This window comes from Limanda limanda, chromosome 6 (genome assembly GCF_963576545.1).
Source record: "Limanda limanda chromosome 6, fLimLim1.1, whole genome shotgun sequence".
Taxonomy (NCBI): Eukaryota; Metazoa; Chordata; class Actinopteri; order Pleuronectiformes; family Pleuronectidae; genus Limanda; species Limanda limanda.
In genome coordinates, this window is record NC_083641.1 from 6,419,646 (window position 1) to 6,440,871 (window position 21,226).

Genomic DNA, 21,226 nt, shown 5'->3' on the forward strand with positions numbered 1-21,226 from the left:
GTTGAGAAAGTCCGGATGATCTCCAGAGTTCATCATAACAGAGATGGGCAGCCCAATCAGAAAGCGTGTTCATTCCTATCCTCCACCGCTAGGCAGTGATGGCGTGCATGTTTGAGGCTGAGAAACAGAAAGTGAAATGTTGCAATGACACTGACTGGTCTGTCCTGATAAGGCACAGACATAGCCATCTCATACTGGGCTTGTGCAACAGGGCTGAAATATTAACCTCAAGCTCCGCCCGTCCGGTTCTCTCTACTGATAAAATCGAGCAACCAGCAGGCGTGACGGGAACTTTCCTCGCAGTGTTTACAGGTCAGGCTCTTCCTCGCTTTACCCTGTTGTGTCTGCACCAGGTCTGCACATCTAACAACGACCTGCAGTGACAGCGTCCCACACAGCCCGAGGTAAGCTGCTTCTTCTTCTCTGGACTTATACATGTAGAACAAAATGACGCACCAGAAGTTTCCACCAGACACACTGGAAATAACGTTGTTTAACGTCACACTGGCGCTGGAGACGAATCTCAGTGGTAAAATACATCGCTGCAATGTGGATACAAAATATGGCGTCTACAAAAACCCGCTGCCTTCTTCAGTTTGTTTTACGATCCGTAACTTCTGATGGTGCGTACATGTTTCTGTGACTGCGCCACCAACTGGACAAGGTGGGCGTGACCACAGACTGTATGGGTGTGACGCGATGGACGATGCACAAAGTATGATTGTGAATACAGTTGTATTTGTTTTACGTTAAAACAGTTCCAGGATCTTAACCGAAGTGTGAGTAGACGTGTATATTTATAAGTTAGATCCGTCCTTTTTTACCTGGAAGAGCCCTATGTTGCTCAATCCAAACCCAACAAAGTCCATTAAAAAAAAGTGGCAATTCAATCCTTGTCAATGCACTTAATTCAAAGTCTAACACGAAGTAATAACGACTTATTTTGACGAAACTAGAATGGATTATTGCTGAAACTGTGGAAACCCAAGCCAGGATGAGTTGAGTACGTTTTATTTAGCTTCTGTTGACTTAGTAGTAAGTGTGTTTTTAAATTTCTGAGGAGTTTGGTTTGATTAAGCAAGCGTCAGAAAAATTAGTTATTAGCCAGATTTACAAGACAAAGTGTGATATTTTACTTGCCCAGGACAGCTGCCTGTTCACCCGTCAAATGCCTCTAAATCATTTGTTTTACTACTACATTAATAAAGAAGTGGTTATGTTATTTAACCTAATCTTTTTTAAAGGTTCAGTGTGTAGAATTCAGTGACATCTAGTGTGGAAGTTGCATGTTGCAGCTGAACACCCGTCACCTCAGCCTCCCCTTCAAAACATGGGTGTTTTTAAGTGTTACCTATATTTCTGTTAATCCAGAAATGATCATGTTCAATATTTCATTGAAGTGGAAGAATTCAGTTGTTCTATTGACAAGCAGTTGAGGAAAGAATGTCGAACAGTAGTAAGTAGTCCCGGTACACCTTTTAGTGGCCAAAATAGTCCTTGGTAGAACAACAACTCAAATTTTGGAACAAGAGTTGCAGGCATTGTCACATTTAGACCCATTAACAATTACCATTATTTTACAATACATTTTCGCGAAACATTTCACATAGTGAGGTGGATACCTTACAATCTTTTAGACAAACCCAACAGATCACAAAACACACACTGACTGTGGAGAGTAAACAGTGAACTAGTAGAACCAGATTGGATGACTCAGACGGTTGGGCAAGAGGAGAAAAATGGGGAAGAGAGACGGGGGAGGAGGGGGGGGGACACAAGAGAGAGACAAGCTACAGTTGTGTAAGAGTCCTTATAACACTGGTTGTTTAATGAAAATCATAATAGCGATTAGGGATGAGCGAGGACAGCATTATCTGTATCCAGTGTTGGGGAGTAACGGAATACATGTAACGGCGTTACGTATTTAGAATACAAATTATGAGTAACTGTATTCCGTTACAGTTACAAAATAAATAGATGGTATTCAGAATACAGTTACATTGTTGAAATCAGTGGATTACATGATGGTACTTCTCGAGTTTATTCACTCTCTCGTAAATCCACCGGCGGCAAAGCCCCCAGGAAGCAGCTGGAGACCAGGGCTGCCGTAAGAGCGCCCGGGCCCCCGGCGGCGTGAAAGAGCCTCACCGCGACCGGCTCGGGACACAGGCCCGGGACCGAGGCTCTGAGAGAGTTCCGTCGCTACCAGGAATCTACGGAGCTGCTGATCGGCAAGCTGCCCTTCCAGCGCCTGGTGAGAGAAGACCGACCTGCGCTTCCAGAGCTCCGCTGTCATGGCTCTGCAGGAGGCCAGCGAGGCACGCCGGGTTCACACCGGACGCTGAAGCGCCGGGCAGCGCTAATAATATCACCCGTTGACCCAGTAGTATAAAAGCATATAGTCACTTGTTGCTCCAACATTAACTGCAACAGCGTCCCAATTTAATTTCATCCATCTTCAAGAACTTCTCCGCTGTTTGCTCCGTTCAATGTCGGGTGTCGAGGGTAAATTACGTATTCTCCGCCCCCCCCCCTCTCTTTTTATCTTTATGACTGCTTGTGTGTCTGTAGTGGATGGGCAGAGGGGGGCATTTAATAATGTGATCGGTAAAATTGGTAAAATTAAAACTCAGAAGGGGAATACAAACTATGGGATGCATACTTTATCATTTATATCATATAAAATGTCATCAATATCGTTTAAAATCATTTTTCAGTGTGTTTCCTAGAGCGATACGCTCGCGTCAAGCGCAAAAAATAGACTCGACGCCGAAGCGATCGCCGCATCGGCGGAGAGAGAGAACAACGCCGCAATCATACACTTAAAAAATGCAATAAAAACCGGAAGTATTCCAAGTATTCAGAATACGTTACTCAGATTAGTTAATGTAATGGAATACGTTACAGATTACATTTTTGGGCATGTATTCTGTATTCTGTAACGGAATACGTTTTGAAAGTATCCTTCCCAACACTGTCTGTATCTGTATCTGTTATCCATATGAATTATCCGTATCCGTATCCGTACTCGGAGTGGGCGGGGCCTAACCCGGAAGTGGGTGTGATTTAACCCGGAAGTGGGCTGGTTCAACATAACTTTCTTTATTAACTTTGACATTTTTTAATGATTTTTTTATTTTTATTTTTTTTTAATTTATTTCCACACCAGGTGTCTCTGTTTTTAGTATAGTTACATTAACACTTTAAGTTTAGTGCAGTGTAATTGTTTGCCGTGATAATTAAATGCCAGTGTGATAATAGATGACAATTTCAAACCATACAAACTGTCATGTTGTACTGTATTTAATAGAGGTTTACTTTACTGTAAAGTAAGTGTAAATGTAAAGTGAAAATAACAAAACCAGTCATTATGACTTGTGAACAAATATAATTCACGTCTTTCTATACTAAAAACACAGAGTGTTCATTTCTCCGGGAGACAGTGAACGTCCCTCGCATCTCCAGCGCTCCTCTACTGAGCCATTGCAGGTCTCGTGAAAATTTTTCCAAAGACTCGTACCCGAAGACCCAGTCGGGAAATGAACGAATCATTTCTGCTTCCTTGACTGAGCCTATGGAACAGTCCCGATGCGCAGTGAACCTGAGTGACTGAGAGACAGAGAGCTGTTCTGTGAGTGAGTGAGCAGAGCCGTGTGTGACGGGAGGAGCGCTGTGACGCTGTGTGAGGATTTTCATTCAGTCCAAGCACAGATAATGACTCAGATTACTCGTATTATACTCGTAATCGGCAAAAGTGCTTTATCCGGCTCATCTCTAATAGCGATACTTATAGATTTAACGATGGTATCAATGATAACAGCATCAGTTATTATTACAGTGTAGTAATGTGAGAAAAATACATGTGGACCAGAGAAAGGAGTGAACTGCTCAGTAGATGATGGGAGTTCCCCCAGGAGTCTACGCCTGTAGCAGCATAACTAAGGGGTGGTTCATTCAGCTTTAAATAGAAGCTTCTAATGTGACCTTGTCAAATGTTTTCATTTTATCTATTACAAACTGTATTTCCATCTCTCACAAGGGCCTTACACCACTTTTAGCCAATATAGATATTTAGGGCCCGAGCACTGACATCAAAGGTCAGATGAGGCCCTATTGAAATTGTTAACTTTTCGTCATACCATGTGACCGTGGCCTGGTTTCAAAGTTTGATTAAACGCCATCAAAACACGGGCTTCTGTATCTCAGACATATTTGGTTTGATCGACTCCAAACTAGTCATGTAAGACAAGAGTCGCGATCTGAAGACATCTACACAGAAATCGTGACTTAAAACCACAGCGCCCCCTGGTGGCAACAGGAAATGTCTTGTTTTTGGAACGTCTTACACTTGGAAGTATTCCTCCTCATCCACTTTGCGAAACCATGTCAAACTGTATCAAATGGGTCTCAAGACATTGATAATGTAGCCATAAGATTACTGTGACTTTTCATCAAGCGCATTATTGATGGCGAGGCATTAAAGTTCATCAACTCGCCATGACGCATAAAATTGCTATAACTTCGGTGTTCAAGGTTCAACCTCCCTCAAACTACATGTGTGTATCAACAGACCCCCCCCCCCCTGAAGACATCCAGATAGTTTTAGGGAATGGGCGTGGCAAAATCACTGACTAGCGCCCCCTAAAGGGCAGCCCCGGCATTATGATTTGCCGACATCTACAAAAATCGATAGGGACATGTGCCTTTTCATGATAAAGAAATAAGTCTCTTGGATACATATGCTAGACCAAACAGGAAGCCCGCCATTTTGGATTTGGTGGCCATTTTCTACAATTTTACTTTGACATATTTGTCGTAGGGATTTCATCAGATCAACTTAAAATTTAGATGAGTGTCTTCACAACAAGTTGGACATCTAAAGTTATTCGAATTTTAACTTTTCGTCATACCATGTGACCGTGATCTGTCATCAAAGTTTGATTACACGCCATCGAAACACGAGCTTCTGTATCTCAGCCATATTTGGTTCAATCGAGTCCAACTAAGGCGTAAGACAAGAGTCACGACCTGATGACATCTGCAAAGACGCCATGACTGAAAATCACAGCGCCACCTGCTGGCTACAGGAAGTGAAGCGTTTATCCTTGCCGCAGTGCGCAAACGCATGCAACGCGGAGAAGAGCACTTGGTCATCGAACGCTCTCTCTTCACCGACCGCAACAGACTATAAAACCGCCCGTGTGCTCGGGCCCGTTAGTGCTACAACGTAGCCCTAGTTATTATTATTATTCAGGCAAATGAATTGGCTTTTTGAGGGCTTTAACATGCTCAAATTCTTACCAAAATTTGCAGAAAGTTAGAAAGTTAGAAAAAAATGTACTTATTCTGGAGGAATTTTCAATGGTCGTCACAAAATGGCTCAACGGTGCCCCAGAGACCCCCGGAACGTGTTCACATTAACCGATCTTCACAAAAATCGATACACAGGTGTATCATGACCAGACAAACAAAAAAGTCTTAGGTGCAATTGGAAAAACACAACAGGAAGCGGCCATTTTGGCCATATTCCACATTTTTACTTTGATGTACTTGTACCAGGGCTTTCATCGGATCAACTTCAAATTTAGATGAGTGTCATCACAACAAGACGGAGATTGAAAGTTATCCAAAGATCGATTTTTCGTCACATGGTGTGACCGTGGCATGGCGTCAAAGTTTGATTACATGCCATTAAAACACGAGATTCTGTAACGCGGGCATACATGGACGATGAATCCTTTGATGCTGAGCCGTAAACAAACAAACTCCACTCCTGCAGTGACAGTGGTCATAATTCGAAGGAATCTTTGTCTTGCAAAGGTGACGTCTCTCATCATCTCTCTCTCTCTCAGAATTGAGACATTTCCTCAAACCGTGTTAACATTGAGGTGCGGCGAAGGTTCATCCTTCGCCAAAGAACCTTTGCCAAAGGAGACGATGTTGTCATAACTCCACTGTGCATTGTACTATCACCACCAAACTTCTGTCTCATGATCAGAGTCCAAGCCTGAAAAGCTCTATGTGTCATTATTTATTTTTTTCAGGCAAAACGCATGCAACGCTTCAAAATGCATGTGCTCTGGCCCGCCCAGTGCTGCTTTGCAGCCCTAGAAATTTTAGCTATTTTTATTATTATTCAGGCAAATGAATTATTAGGGCCCGAGCACTGACATCAAAGGTGTCAGGTGAGACCCTATTGAAATTGTAAGGATTATTATTCAGGCAAATTAATTGGCTTTTTGAGGGCTTTACCATGCTCAACTTCTTACCAAAATTTGCAGAAAGTTAGAAAGTGGTGAAAACTTACGTATTCTGAAGGAATTTTCAATGGGCGTCGCAAAATGGCTCAACGGTGCCCCCCGAGACCCCTGGAACGTGTTCACATTGACCGGTCTTCACAAAAATCGATATACAGGTGTATCATGACCAGACAAACAAAAAAGTTTTTAGGTGCAATTGGAAAAACACAACAGGAAGCCTGCTATTTTACATTTAGTGGCCATTTTGGCCATATTCCACATTTTTACTTTGATGAACTTGTACCAGGGTTTTCATCGGATCAACTTCAAATTGAGATGAGTGTCATCAAAACAAGATGGAGATAAAAACTGGTTGACATTTTTTTTTCGTCACACAGTGTGACCGTGGCGTGGCGTCAAAGTTTGATTACACGCCATTAAAACACGATGTTCTGTAACGCGGACATACATGAATCCTTTGATGCTGAGCCGTAAACAAACAACTCCACTCCTGCAGTGTCAGTCTTCCTAGATCTTTATGTCTTGTTAACATTCCTTTTTAAAATAGTTTACATCCCTTTTACACCTGATACTTTTAAGACAGGAATTTAGACACAGGAAACTGATTTGAATGTTTCCTTTGAAACGGAAATTAAGTTCTTGGACAATCCATAAGTAATAGAAAGGTCATAACATTTTTATGTATAGAAAAAGTTACTTTTCAACTACAAAATAGTTTTCTAATACTTTTTTATGTAGACTTGATGCATCAAGGAGACCAGAAGGTGCAACAATATACAAACACAAACAGAGTAACATGAGCAAATGTCACCTCCAAGTCTGAAGATGTCTCCCACAGCATCCCCATACTGTATATCTCCCTCTGCTTGCGTCACCCATTCCAACAGCACATCCATGAAAGGCTAGAACTGCTGTCATTCTCTATGTTACATGTCTCTATGCTACCTATTGGATAGTTAAGTCTAAAGTCAGGCATTCCTAACTCACATCGTGTCATTACGTCTTGCCACTGGTAAAACACGCAAGAGAGTTGAAGTTGATGCCTCTGTGTCTGGCGCATCTGAGTCAAGGCCGATTTATACTAGGCTTTTTACGGACGGACGCACGCACGCGAGCGACGCGACACGCCCCTCGCGTACTTGCGGGGGGCGTGTTGCGGCTTGCGTGCGTCAGCCAATTTTTCTGACTATACGACAAAGCGACGCGAGCCTCACGCAGCCCGCAAGGCTTGTGATTGGTCTGCTTACTACATCCCGTCCGGAGTCGCATTTCCGGTTTCAATCCATCAAACTGCGGAAGCCACGGAAGATTTCGAAGAACGAATATGGACCAAATAGAAGAGCACTTGGCAGAAAAGATCCAAAACCATGTCCACTAGTATAACCCGTCACTGACCGGCGGATTTGTCCGCCATAAAAAGGCTCTGAGGAGCCGCCGTGGCGATGTCAATAAACGTGTGCCACACACGAAGAAGAGCCGACTTCAACAACAAACATTACTCCGCCTAGTGGTCTGGCGGTGAATTGCGTTGCAACCCGCGCAACCCCGGGGGAACTATAAACCAAAACGAGTCCGTAGAAGCTGCGTGCGTGCGTGCGTGCGTAAAAAACGACTTTAAATCGGCCTTTAGATATGAAAGTACCTTAAAGTAGGCACTACAATGTACTGTTGGTACTGCTGAACACCTGCAATGCAAAATAACTGTCATTTACACTAGTCTACGGGTAAGGGAACCCCGACAGACCGGGGTCTGGGTGATGGTTTCCGGGATTGAGAACGTGACAACAACTGGACTGAGAGGTCGAGAACTGTCTAATCCATCTACCTCTCAGCGGCTAGCTGCTGCTCTTTCAGCGGGGCTAGTAGAGAATAGCTCCGGGATGCTTCCTACACCTGCTAACATCCTCACTGTGCTGCGTTCAGGCAACTCGGATATTCCGACCTCCTACTTTAAGAAGAGCAGTGGACTCCTCATGCGCTCATGGAGACGTATAGCTTCGTAGTGTTGTCAGTGAACGCAACAGAATTACGTCGATGACAAAATAATGTCATCGACGAAATTCTTAATGATCAATTAATCGATCGTCGATTAATTATGCCCATCCCTAATTTACACTCATCCCTACAACAGTAAGTCCTTAAGTGTGTTGTTAATTGTTTCACAGGCACAATGGAATGCTGTGGACTACTTACTGCCCAGAAGGAACCAGGTACAAAGCTGTTATAAAAACACAACATTAATGTAATGAATTGGGGTCAGAAAATATAATCCTGTTTTTTCAATTTATTAGACAGATGCTTGTTAAATGTCGCTATAAATTATAGAATAGAATAGAGTACAGCAAATACAGAATACACAAAAGTTCTCACATCATCTTTATATTGTTTTTGTTTCTTGCTCAGTTCCCCTGAAGAGCATTGAGGTGGAGCTGGAGGTGAGGGACCATGTGGCGACAGTGGTCTCCACTCTGAACTACGAGAACAAGGAGGACAAACCTCTGGAAGCTGTTTTCGTCTTCCCTCTGCCTGGAGATGCTGCTGTCTGTCACTTCAGTGCTCAGATTGGACAGACACAGATTGTAGCTGAGGTGAAGGAGAAACAGAAGGTGAGCTGGACAGTGACGTGTCACTCAGTGTGATGGATCCTAAAGTACAAGTAAAACAGTGAGTGTAGCTCACGTGTGTTGTGTCTGTGTCTTCAGGCTCGTGAGGATTATGATGATGCGCTGAGCTCCGGTCAGCAGGCCTTCCTGTTGGAGGAGAGCGAGCAGAGTCCAGATATATTCACTTTGAGTGTGGGCAGTCTGCCTCCAGGAGAGAGCGCCTCCATCAGGCTGGAGTACGTCACTGAGCTGGCTGTGCAGGCGGATGATGGGCTGAGGTTTTGTCTGCCTGCTGTGCTCAACCCTCGCTATGAACCTCAGGGTACGAAACCCAGCCAGCACTTTTGGTTTAATGCAAACCAAATTGTGTCTTGTCTGTCACTGGGGTAGCGTCAAGTACTAAGTGCCCATCAATACAATGAAATTTGTTGGCAGAATGTGGTATGGTTGATAAAAGAACAATATTGAACCGGAGCTATTTTTTTCTTCACTTTCTTTCACATTGCGAAACAGGCCTTTTTTGTTTTTTTTCATTGATTTCGCTGAGAATATGTCTTGAGTTAGTATAATTTGCCGCGATCTAAATACAAATTTGAGTGTTGGGCCTCAGATGTATGCACTTTTCTGAGTGTTATAATAATAATAATAATAATAGTAACTATTCAGGCTTTACCCTTTACCCGCAAATCCTGATATTGAAATCCTAATAAATTACCGGTGAAATGACTTTTGACCTGTTCGAGGTGGAGAACCAATCAAACCTGACATCTGTCATGTATTTTTTTATGTATTTATCTTAACTTACAGTATAATTGTGTAATTTTAATCTGACATTCCACGATTTGCAGCAGCCATGACTGTCCCCCCCACTAGTTGCTGATTGTAGGAATTGTGGTTTCAGGTCACCGTACCTCATTTTGTCATGCTTTTTTGTGTAATTTTTCCAAATTCTTTTTACCTCAGACATAAAATACAAAAGTAGAGTATGAGTGGAACATGAGTAGCTGAACTTTCCTCCCAGGTTCAGAGGCAGTGTGAGGATGTCATACATCAGTTTGAAATCACTGCATTAGCACAATGAAAGGAGCCAATTGAGTAACTTTTTCGCATCTGATCTCCCAAATAAGAGTAGACCCAGCGGCAGACCAAGAACCTGCTGTAGTGTGTACACCATCTTGCCTGGGAACACCTCAGGATCAGAGGATCTGAAGTAAGCAGCAGGGAGAAGGGTATCAACCTTTACATATTATTCTCTTTTCTTGTGTTGTATACAGGTTCTGAAGGTGCTGGTGTGCAGGTGACCTCTGTTCCAGCCTCTCTGGTTCCCTACATTCTGTCCTTTTCGGTCCGAGTGTCGTCTTCTCGTCCAATCTCCAAAGTCGAGTCCAGCTGCTCTCTGGAGTCTCTCCAGTACGTCAACGCAGAGCAGACGCAGGCCAGGGTAGGTAGACTGCTCACATGTCCTCTGTGTGTGGTTGTTCCTCAGCACTGCAAGCTACAAATATAACTGAGTGCTTTGTGAACTGCAGGTCAAGTTGGCTGCAGGACACAAGTTTGACAGAGATGTTGAGCTGCTGATTTATTACAGAGATGCTCACAAGCCCACTGCTCTGGTGGAGGCAGGACAAGCCTCTGCCAAACCTGGTGAGTGAAAACGAGTCAGGTTGTTACTTGCACAATAGTAAAGTCAATCATCTTCTGAGTTACACGTGTTGGAATAAATGATGTTTCAGGGAGTCTGATGGGCGATCCAGTCCTGATGCTGAGCCTGTACCCTGAGTTCCCCAAGTCTGTGATGTCTTCACTCGCCTCACGTGGAGAGTTTGTGCTTCTACTGGATCGATCTGGGAGTATGGATTGTCCAACAAGTGACACCAAGCAGCAAGAATCTCGAATTGCCAGTGCCAGGGTAATCAGCGAGTGAAAACTCTGTCATTAAACTTTTCATAGTGTCTCAAACACAGTTACCTTAACCAACTTGTGTCTGCTTCCCTCAGGATACTCTACTGCTCCTGTTGAAGAGCTTACCAATGGGCTGCTACTTCAACATCTACAGTTTCGGCTCCGGCTTTGAACACATCTTCCCGTAAGTCACTACCTCACGTCCATTCAAAAGATCTCATTCTGTTCTTGTTGTTAATGCTTGTTTGTGCATGTTGTGTTTACATGTGTTCATGCACGTGTGTGATTGCAGTAAGAGTGTGGAGTACAGTGAGAAGAACTTAGAAGAGGCTCTGAAGAAAGTCGAAGCGATGCAGGCGAATCTGGGAGGAACAGAGATCCTTGAACCCATCAAACACATTTACAGCCAGCCCTGCATTCCTAATCAACCTAGACAAGTAATACACACACACACACACACACACACACACACACACACACACACACACACACACACACACACAGTAAGCAAAAGTTGTACGTTAATCAATGCTATCATCACTATCAGAGTCAACGCACTATCGTCTCTGTTTATGTGACAGAACTATAACTCTTAAAATTGGCTCACTCCCTCTCCACCATTAGAGTCAGGTAGAGCTGTGGGGCTGTGACTTGCTCAAAGGGAAAGTTCTACCATTTCCTGGTCCAGAACAATCAGTGTTATGCAAGTTCATGCTTAAAAAGAGCTCGCTCAAAGAATGAAATGAACTAGTTCACCATCACAGTTTACACTTTTGAACTAAGCTGACAGTCCCAAAAATAAAGTAGTTCAAGCTCATCTTCTTTTTTTTTTTTTTTTACCTCTTAGCCTTAAAAACCCACCGGACATTACAGACACCGACGAGGTAACATAAAGGATATAAAGTTTTCTCATTACGGACATGCTGCACCTTATTTGAAAGTAGAAGCTTGGCTAAATGCACATAAGCAACTCAACTGGTGGTCCCTACTAATTTCGCCCTGCCTCACTCACTTAGAATAGAATGTGGCACAGATCATGTTCAGATGCTGTGCTATGGATTACTCAAGGTTTTTGGCAACAACTGCATCATTTCATAGAGGATACTCACTCTAAAAGTTTTAAACTTCGTTCGTCAGAAATTATGTCTATCATTTTACGATGCCATAAAACGTAAGCATCGTTCAGTCGTGCAAGAGTGACGTGTGTGCAGTGATACTGGATAGTGTCACTGACCTATTCAGCGTAAACAATGGAATTGAAACTATAGATTAGGTTTAAATCTCCTGTATTTATATAGCACTTATCTTAGTATTATTACACTACAGTTCTTCTCGCACACATTCATACAGTGCATCTACGTGCATCTATGTCCAAGAACAGTCTTGAGCATGTTGCAATGGTGTGTGTGAAACTCATAGTTACCACACCTTTCTCATTATTCTTACTTGGCTGGATGACATGTTACTGGGTGTGCTGGTATGTAACTCCTGTGTTACTCCTCCCCAGGTTTTTGTCTTCACTGACGGAGAAGTGTTCAACACCAAAGAAGTGATTGATCTGGTGAAGAAGAATTCAGGTTCCCACAGGTGAAACCACAGAGTCCTGCCCACAGTGTGTCCCATGTTGTAATGCAGTCTGTGTTAAACACTTAACCACTGTGTTGTAGGTGTTTCTCTTTTGGGATCGGGGAAGGGGCCAGCTCTGCTCTTATCAATGGGTTGGCCAAGGAAGGAGGAGGTCACGCTCAGTTCATCACAGGGGCTGATAGGATGCAACCTAAAGTAAGACAAATGCCACAAGGGGAACAGTTTTAATACAAATCTACTGTTACTAGAGTAATTCTTTTGTCTTTATTCTTTATATTTTCCTCTTACCAGGTGATGCAGTCTCTGAGATTTGCTTTACAGCCAGCCGTGGAGGACATCTCAGTCACGTGGGATTTACCAAAGGGAGTGTCTGTCACTGTTCTCTCCCCAACAATCACAACCATTTTCCAGGGTCAGAGGTCACTGATTTATGCGCAGCTCAGTGGACAGGTAGGAGCAGGGGAGTATAAAGGTCGTCTTTTTCTGCAGGCCAAACGTCTTAGAGTCCTGACAAAATATCAGTTGCTATGCCCAGAGGATTAACAGCTCATGCTGTTACAATTTGAACTAAATCAAGGTGGTAATCAAAATAAATATTTAAGAATTCAGTCAGGAATTTGACCACGATACACACTGAATCTGTTTATATACATGACCACGATACACACTGAATCTGTTTCCTACCTATTCCATATTTAATTGATAATTACGCACACTTATATCATACTGCTATCTCATGCTTATATATCATATGTAAAATACTTATGCATAGTGATTTTTAAGGATGATATGTAAGGATGCTTTCATGGTCTTTCATGGTCAGGTGTAGGGTAAAATAGAATATTAAGTTGCATTTTTATAACGTAATTATGAAGATGGGATTGTTTTGTGATGTTTTCTCAGAGTTCAAAGGCAGCAGAGGGCGGTGTGACGGTGAAGTACAGCCTGGCAGGTTGTCCCTCTGAGAACAAGCTACACTTCTCTCTCAAACCTGCTGAGGACACTGGGTAAAAAAAGCAGCATCACTTTGAATCACATGCTGACGTTACTGTGCAATCACATGTATCCAATGGTGGGGTCAGGGGGGAACTGGCCCCTAAAGTGACCCTGTCCTGGCAGGTGACTTAACAAACTAGTTGCCCACAAACAAATAAATATAGATTTGACTATATACATATATAAGAAAGTGACACTATGTGGTAAAATTACTGAAAACGAAAACCTAGCTCACGCTGCCCACTATCTGTCCAATGTTTTTCAAACAACTTGGTTATTTAAATTAGTTGAATGTCTCAGTAGAGGGATTTTAGAATCCAGGAATACTGGGATCTTGAGTCATCCAGCAGCCAACTACCGGTACCTTATAGAGTTCTTTATACAAAGGATATCAAATAGTGCTCCCACAGTTTGTCCAAACACTGTTGCAGAAGTTGCACTTGCAGCTCACTTCATCCCAGAGCAGCTCCAAGGTTTAAGTCTGGAAACTGTGCTGGTTTTCCACAATTCGAAGCATCTATCTGGTTCTGCTCTTTTTGATGTGAAATGAAGGGAACCAGTCTGTCTTCCTTAGTTAATTGTCTGTTTCTCACCTCTCTGACTTTCACCGCAGGCAATTTACTACTTGTACTTAAATAAAAAAGCAATGGTGAAATGAGGTTGTTCTAAACCTGCTGTAAACCAAACAGGGTTGAATAAATGTTTGGATTTATAGAAATATAAAGTAAGCTTCACTCATTCCGCAAATCTCTGTACGGACCCGTTCAAACCCGAGAGAGAACTAACAATCCAGACTCGAACCCAACAGTCATTCTGTTTTTGTGGTCCCAAACCTGACCTAAGTCTAATGTTTTCCCCGGGTATCCATACTGCTCTCTCTCCTCTTTCTTTTCTACAGATTAACAGTCCACAGGCTAGGTGCTCGGAGTCTGATTCGTTCCCTGGAGTTGGACGAAAGAGATGGCGAGGGACAGCATGACGAGGGGGTGAAGGGGAAGGTGGTGGAGCTCAGTGTCCAATCAGGAGTGAGCAGTTCCTTCACAGCCTTCATTGCTGTCAACAAAGGCAACTATGAGCCGATTCAAGGACCTCTGATGCGCAGAGCTATACCAACACCCAGTGAGTGTATTTTTCCAGGAGCCATGTTTAAGACCCTAAAATGTATGTGTGACAGACGAGTGTAGCTGGTGAAAAAGAAGAACTTAAACAATAAATTATTCAGCACATGTCGTGTTACTTGAATTTGCCTCAAACCTTCTGGATTTATATCTGTTGGTCTTTATGCATATATCTGCCACTGTTTTTGTCTCAGGGATGTATTTGATGGCACCCATGGCTTGCTGTTTCATGTCTGCACCTTCTACTATGGCCTTTGGTGAGTAAGAGGTTCAAGGGGTCCGTGAACACACACTGGTGTCATTCTACATCTGCTGAGCACAAATATACATGTCCATCACTTGATATTTCATGTTCAGGCATTCACCCAGGAGAAAACCACTGAAATGTATTATATAAGGAAACATTATATTTTGGATGCACATTAGTTGGCAACAGATTATGTGCCTTACTTAAAACATATATTCTTCCCAAATTATCTTCACATAAGTCTGATATGTTGTATCTTGATAACTAGACTGATACTTAACTGAAGGCTGGTTAGGTCCTACAACTCATGGAACTAGTAAGTTAACCACAACTGGGCTCTAACAACCATTACATTTGTGTTGCTATTATATCAGTTAATTTCTCCTTAAACAAAGCAGACTGTGGTGGCCTGGCTCTCGAAAGTGCAGCGTTTGAAGATTGTGATGACATCTGCCTTGAAGGTATCCGCACACACTGACTTAACAACATATATTGATTCTATTTATAAAGACTGATGATGATTCAAAGACTAAGTAGTCATTGGTGGGTGTTTTCAGACTACTACTGTTTAGCGTAGGTTCTTTTGAAATTGGAAATACACCAGTAACTACTGTATGTCCTCTTCTAAAGAGTTGGGGTCATGCCCACTTCCTCAAAAAGTTATTTCACCACAGTTTCACTGTTTATCTGTTGAATGTGTCACAAACATAAACATTTGCAACACATCTGGAATCCGTTTCAAAGTAAGAGCACTCTAACCCTTTTCTGTTGAGGGAATCCATTCATCATGATTAATATGGTTTTAGTTGTTATTGTAGGAATGGAAGATGCTCGGCTTCGTACTGTAGGATTCTGCTATTTAGTTGAGAACATAGGTTTCCTTTTATTCAAGGAAATACAGTCGTCACAGAAGAACAGACAAGCAAGACATAGGTAGATAGGTAGACAGACAGGCATATAGATAGATTTGCTCATATAGTTAGCCTTGCAAATACTCACTGTGTGGACCATATTAGTATCCTAACCAGTAGGTTTTTATTAGAATAACTACCATAGTTTTTTACCCAGAGTCAGACTACGTTGACGAAGTCGCTGAACCAATAAAGCAGCCACCCAGAGACCCTTTGCTGCAGCTGGTCTCCCTGCAGAAAGCGTCTGGCTGCTGGCTGCTTGATCCAGCTCTGGCTGCTGCTGTGGGAAAGACCAGCGAGGAGGTGGAGAACACAAAGCCTTCAGCTGTGAGTCCTAATGCTAAGTTATTTATTTTTTATTATTTTGAAACAGATTTCTTCATTTGTTTTTTTGTGATGCCACTTTGTTAAAAAGCACATAGGATCAAGCAAAACATAACAATGATGTCAAACATAAGAAAATGTTTGCTTCTCTATTGCTAAAATATATATATCTTATGAGTCAAGCTATGACACAGCAGTGGAAATAAGTCCGCAGGAGAACGAGCTGATTTACAATCTAATAGGAATGTGACAGAGCTGCTGTGTTCCTTAATGAGCTGCACATATGAGAGTGAAAGTAATGATAGGACTGCTCAGCATAACCACATTCAGAAACTAAGTATGATGCCCTCTTGTGGTCATTTTAACCTCCTGCTTGTGAAAGGCATTTACCTTTTTTATTTAGTATATAATATTATAACTGTTGTACAGAAGCTTACTGCATTACTGCAAAAGAAAAATGCTGCCCTGTTTTTCTGAAAAATGAGATAATGTCCTGCTTCATGTGAAAAAAATCTGCAGTTTTTCTGACTTAACAAGACAACCTACCTCAAAATCCCAGAGGGTGTTTTCTACTGATTTATTTAGCAAAGAGAGTAATGAAGAAGAAATATCCCACCTGTGTAGTTTGATACGGTTTTATTTTGGGCCAGGGCTTAGATATTGGATTCTAGTGTCTTTTAGTAAAATAGAGAGTAATAAAGACTTTTTTGCAGGATTTTGAATTTTTCTCTAGTGAATTTAAAATGCTTGCATACTGTTGTATTAATGACATTTAATCCAATTTCCCCTCAAACTCTCTTTCTTTGTTTGAATTTTGTGTAAATTAGGTGAACCAGGAAGTGTGGGCCACCATTCTGGCTCTGATCTGGCTTCATGGATTCAAGATGGATGCTAAGGAAGAGTGGGAGCTTCTGGCTATGAAGGCTGTGTCCTGGCTCCGTGCTCAGAACGGTAACAATCAATAAATAATAGTTAGATCCAATAATGAATCAAGTTTAAACAATGTGTGAGGGTGTATAGCCTGTCAGCCATTGTGCCCCATCTGTTATTGACTTATGTGATGTGTTTTTTGTTGTGTTTATTTCCAGCACCAAGTGTGGCAGAGTGTGTGGTAGCTGCAAGCACACTATTGGGTTTCAGTGTGCAGACAAACGACCTGGGGCTCTGAGGATTTCATTAAACTGCCTTCCTTTTCTTCTTCCGGATTAAAAGCATGACCATAGACATATACTGTATACATAGGGCCGCATTGGCCAACTGGCTCGTACACCAGCGTCGCCACCATTTTGGACTGGGAAAGAGCGGCCTGTAAACGCACGCACGTTAGGGGGAGCTCCGTTTGTCTGTATAAAAAATACTTTTACATTTTAATTTCAACTGATGTCGACAATTTGTTTTCAAGGGTTTGTGATCTACGTGGGTTTTGTCTCCAGTTATTTAGAATCAATAGTTTGACTTGTAGTATAGGCAAGAATCAGTATTTATTTGAATATGGACAAATTGAAAATCAGCATATACCTACCTACGACTTCCACAGATGTCTGTCTGTCTGTCTGTCTGTCTGTCTGTCTGTCTGTGGGATGCATATTTCTAGGACCCTTCATCTCATCGGCTTCACACTAGCCATATGTCTTGTCCATTCAGTCTGTGGGCCAAGTTGAACTTGTACTCATCTAAACTTCGGATTATAGACAGCAGCAGTGTCAATATCCTTCCAAAAAGATCAATTTGATAATTTGATAATTTATTTTTTCACAATATTGGACTGACACAGATGTTCCCCGGTGTTGTGGCTGCTGATCTCCACTTGGGCAACAACATTTATATTCATAGAATCACTTCCTTTTCAGTTTTTTTTCTACAAAGTCTAGATTTGATTAATTGCAGCAATGCTTTATATCGAGTGAAACAACAGTGCTTTAATTTTGAAAAAGTCAGTAATTCACATTAAATTAAGTTTGACGTGGACACACTCCTCTCTGTCTAGCAGTGATGATATCTGAACAATTGACATTTAAATGAGAATTTTTCATTTGTTTTCCATGTAGATCACAAAACTCATCAATACAAAAAGCAGCTAATTGAAATCAGCTGGAATTTAAACCTTATTGTGTTTTTTTCCCAGACAGACTGCGGCTGGTATGTGTTAACAGGGCAGTCTTGCCTGGTCCAGTATGGCAGATGCATTGACACATTATAGCAACAGTAATTAATAATAATTATTTGCACTATCCACTTCAGTAGTAGTGTGTGCCTAAATGTATTCACATTATTCTTCATCTGTTCAGAATTGACCATATAACAAAACAAAGAATTGTTCATCTGTTGCACCTTTAATGTTAACCTTTTTTTAAATCAGAAACTGTTACACTGTATTATTAAAGTTGAATCTTACAGCCCGAAACTTGATTTTGATTATTTATGAATCATGCAACATTCCATATACAGTCTCATCATGGTAGACATAATACAGAGGGGATATGTGCATTGCATTTCAAAATCACTCTAAAATCACACACCTGCTCAAGTCTTCTAGATTTAATCCAGTGAATTTGTCTTATAAAGCAGACCTCAGCCAATATATATGTCTGTATATATCTATATTAGGGCTGGGCAACGATTAAAAGTTTTAATCGCGATTAATCGCATGATTTCCCTGATTAATCACGATTAATCGCATTTGTATACGCAAAATCCAATAATGAATTAAAAAGTAGTGTATAGCGCAATTTTATTTTCAATGTTCTGCCATATGAACGAAAGTGCCATAACATTTGTTGTGCAAACACTTTTAACATCAGCATTTAATACAGTAGCAGTTAAATAAAATATTCAGTGTCAGTGCTTCCCCTAGGTTTACAGCTTTTGGGGGGGGGGGGGGGGACAAACACGGACACAAAAACTTAAAGGAATCATGATGTTAATGTGTTTCTTTTAATGATTTTGAACTGTACATTGGATTTCGGCGCTGACAGGCTAATCTGTGATACTCAGACGTCATGTGTTTGTCCAGTTTGTCCCTTCTGTAGGACTGGCAGGGAGACTATAAATGGCCGGGTCTGGTTTCCTCTCACAACTGCCTGTTTATGCTGTCTACGTATGCGACATAACATTCTTAAAAACAGTGGTGTATAAAGTACTTGAAAGCCATACTTGAGTAAAAGTACAGATATCTTACTTGAAAGTGACTCCGGTTAAAGTAAAAGTCACCCGTCAGAAAATGACTTGAGTGAAAGTCTTAGAGTTGCTCATATTAAATGTACTTAAGTATCAAAAGTATCTGGTGTTGAAATGTACTTAATATATACACTATATATATAATGTATAATTTTACAAATTTTGAACCCGAGATGCTGAGGTTAAAATAGTATTGGACAAGTGCATCTGAACTTCTAGCGACAACAAAGAATCAACACAACAGAATAAACAAGTGCCTCTTGATTCTACCTAAGAACACTAATAGACCTGCAACTAATAGACCAAATGAACATTTTGTGTCTATTAGCTGTATTTTGCATTTTAACTGCCTGGATGTTTACCTGCCCGCCAGCTTGTCCACGCATCTACATGTAAGCCTGTTTATTTATCATTAGACTATCTTCACTGAATGGGCCTGGGGTTGTGTTTGCATTTGTTTCCAGCAGGGTGACAATCCACCTGTAGGGTATGTTGCCTGTAGGGACGGCAAAGTGAAGACACAACCCTGCTTGAAGTTGTACACATTAGCCAGTTTGTACAATACATATATAAAGACTCAACAGCTTCTAAGTTGTGTTGAGTCAGCACAAAGGGCGTCTAAGGATTGGAATTGGCAATATATAGATATATAATATCTTTGCAAAAATTATATTGGCATTATAGTGAGTGGAAAACTGGGCCTGATTACCCAGGGTTCCATTTGGGAGGTCCATTAAAAAAATGTATTGTGTGCGTGAATATGCAGTAGTAGTAGTCAATGACACAGTGTTTGTTTTTGGTTGTGTTGGCTGAAAGTTGTTTTTGCGTTTGCTTATATAATTGGTTGTGTTGTTAGTTTTTCCATCTCGACTTGTTTTAAATCTGTTTGTTTTGTTTACGTGGACGTGTAAGACTAAGTAGACACGGCCAACCAATGATTGTCTATTTGCTAACAGTTTTTGTTTAAACCAACTACTTCCAATATTTTCTTTAAGAAAAGTTAACCACTTGCTGCTTCGAGCTATGTATTTATGTGCAGATGTTGACACGAAGCAGGAAAGGGAAAACGAATGTGAATCGAAAAAGGAATACTTTCAAAAAATTATGTAAAGTCACCTAATAAAAGCCCTCAAAAAGCCAATTAATTTGCCTGAATAATAATCCTTACAATTTCAATAGGGCCACATGTCTGTCAGTGCCTGGGCCCTAATAATAAAGACTGAACCGAGCTCCTGCAGGAGCGAGAGAGCGAGAGAGAGTTGCGCCGTGCGTAAAGGTGCACGTTCCGCCAACCTCCGCTGCTCAAGTAACAAGCCAGTTTTGAGAATGTAAGAAGTAGAAAGTACAGCTATTTGTGCTCAAATGTAGGGAGTAAAAGTTAAAAGTCGTCAGGAAAATAAATACTCAAGTAGATTTTTCACATATCTGTACTTTACTTAAGTACAGTAACAAAGTATTTCTACCACTGCCTAAAACCAAAAAGAAAACTGAAATAATCCCCTATTCATTCTCTATGAACTGTAATTTATCTATCTATCTATTTATTTATGCATGCATGTATATATGTATGTATGTAATGTATGTATTTACTGACTTCCATAAGTAACCTGGATTGCCGGAATCCGGAAACATTTTTGGATCCGGTACTTATGTTTATCTCGTCTACACGAAGCCCTTTCAGGAAAACACGGAAACGCTATAGCGGAGTGGTTGAAATCGCTGTAAAGACGTCATGGAGCATGCGCTTAAAGTGAAAGAAGACTAAAGTCGAGATCCTACTAGCAATCTTCCCATCACGACTTCTCTAACACCTGAAATCACTGTTACCATGGCAATCAAACAGGACTAGTTAGAATAGAGCACTTCGCCATAACCCTAGTTTGTGTTAAGTTACCGTTTTGAAACTTCCGTCTATAAATAAAATCTTTTCACGTCGATTTGCCGGTTTTGAACAATGGTCCGATGAAAATAGATTTAACAGTGATAGAAGGAAGGGACGCAGCGGGGTTAATAATCAGTTAATAATGGTTCAGGCTGAGGTTGCGAGGCGAGGTGCGTTCACGGTTAAATACAACAAGCGGAGAAAGCAGAATCGCGGGCT

General features: G+C 41.4%; 1 protein-coding gene across 4 annotated transcripts; it reads left to right on the plus strand.

The window, feature by feature from the left end:
• Positions 1-156: 156 nt before the first annotated feature.
• Positions 157-18,352, plus strand: LOC133003548 (von Willebrand factor A domain-containing protein 5A-like). Of its 4 annotated transcripts, none has more exons than XM_061073316.1 (19): positions 157-404; positions 8,426-8,470; positions 8,664-8,866; positions 8,963-9,185; positions 10,138-10,304; positions 10,393-10,507; positions 10,597-10,772; positions 10,861-10,949; positions 11,058-11,202; positions 12,273-12,352; positions 12,433-12,547; positions 12,644-12,802; positions 13,256-13,359; positions 14,247-14,467; positions 14,661-14,723; positions 15,088-15,174; positions 15,770-15,951; positions 16,776-16,899; positions 17,037-18,352. In XM_061073316.1, exons 2-19 carry the CDS (start codon positions 8,431-8,433, stop codon positions 17,114-17,116), a joined length of 2,373 nt encoding a protein of 790 aa, XP_060929299.1. In that variant the 5' UTR covers positions 157-404; positions 8,426-8,430; the 3' UTR covers positions 17,117-18,352. The 4 variants fall into 4 exon arrangements, with proteins under 4 accessions (XP_060929299.1, XP_060929300.1, XP_060929301.1 ...); XM_061073317.1 differs by having other exon boundaries at positions 15,782-15,951; XM_061073318.1 differs by having other exon boundaries at positions 15,109-15,174.
• The last annotated feature ends 2,874 nt before the right edge of the window (positions 18,353-21,226 follow it).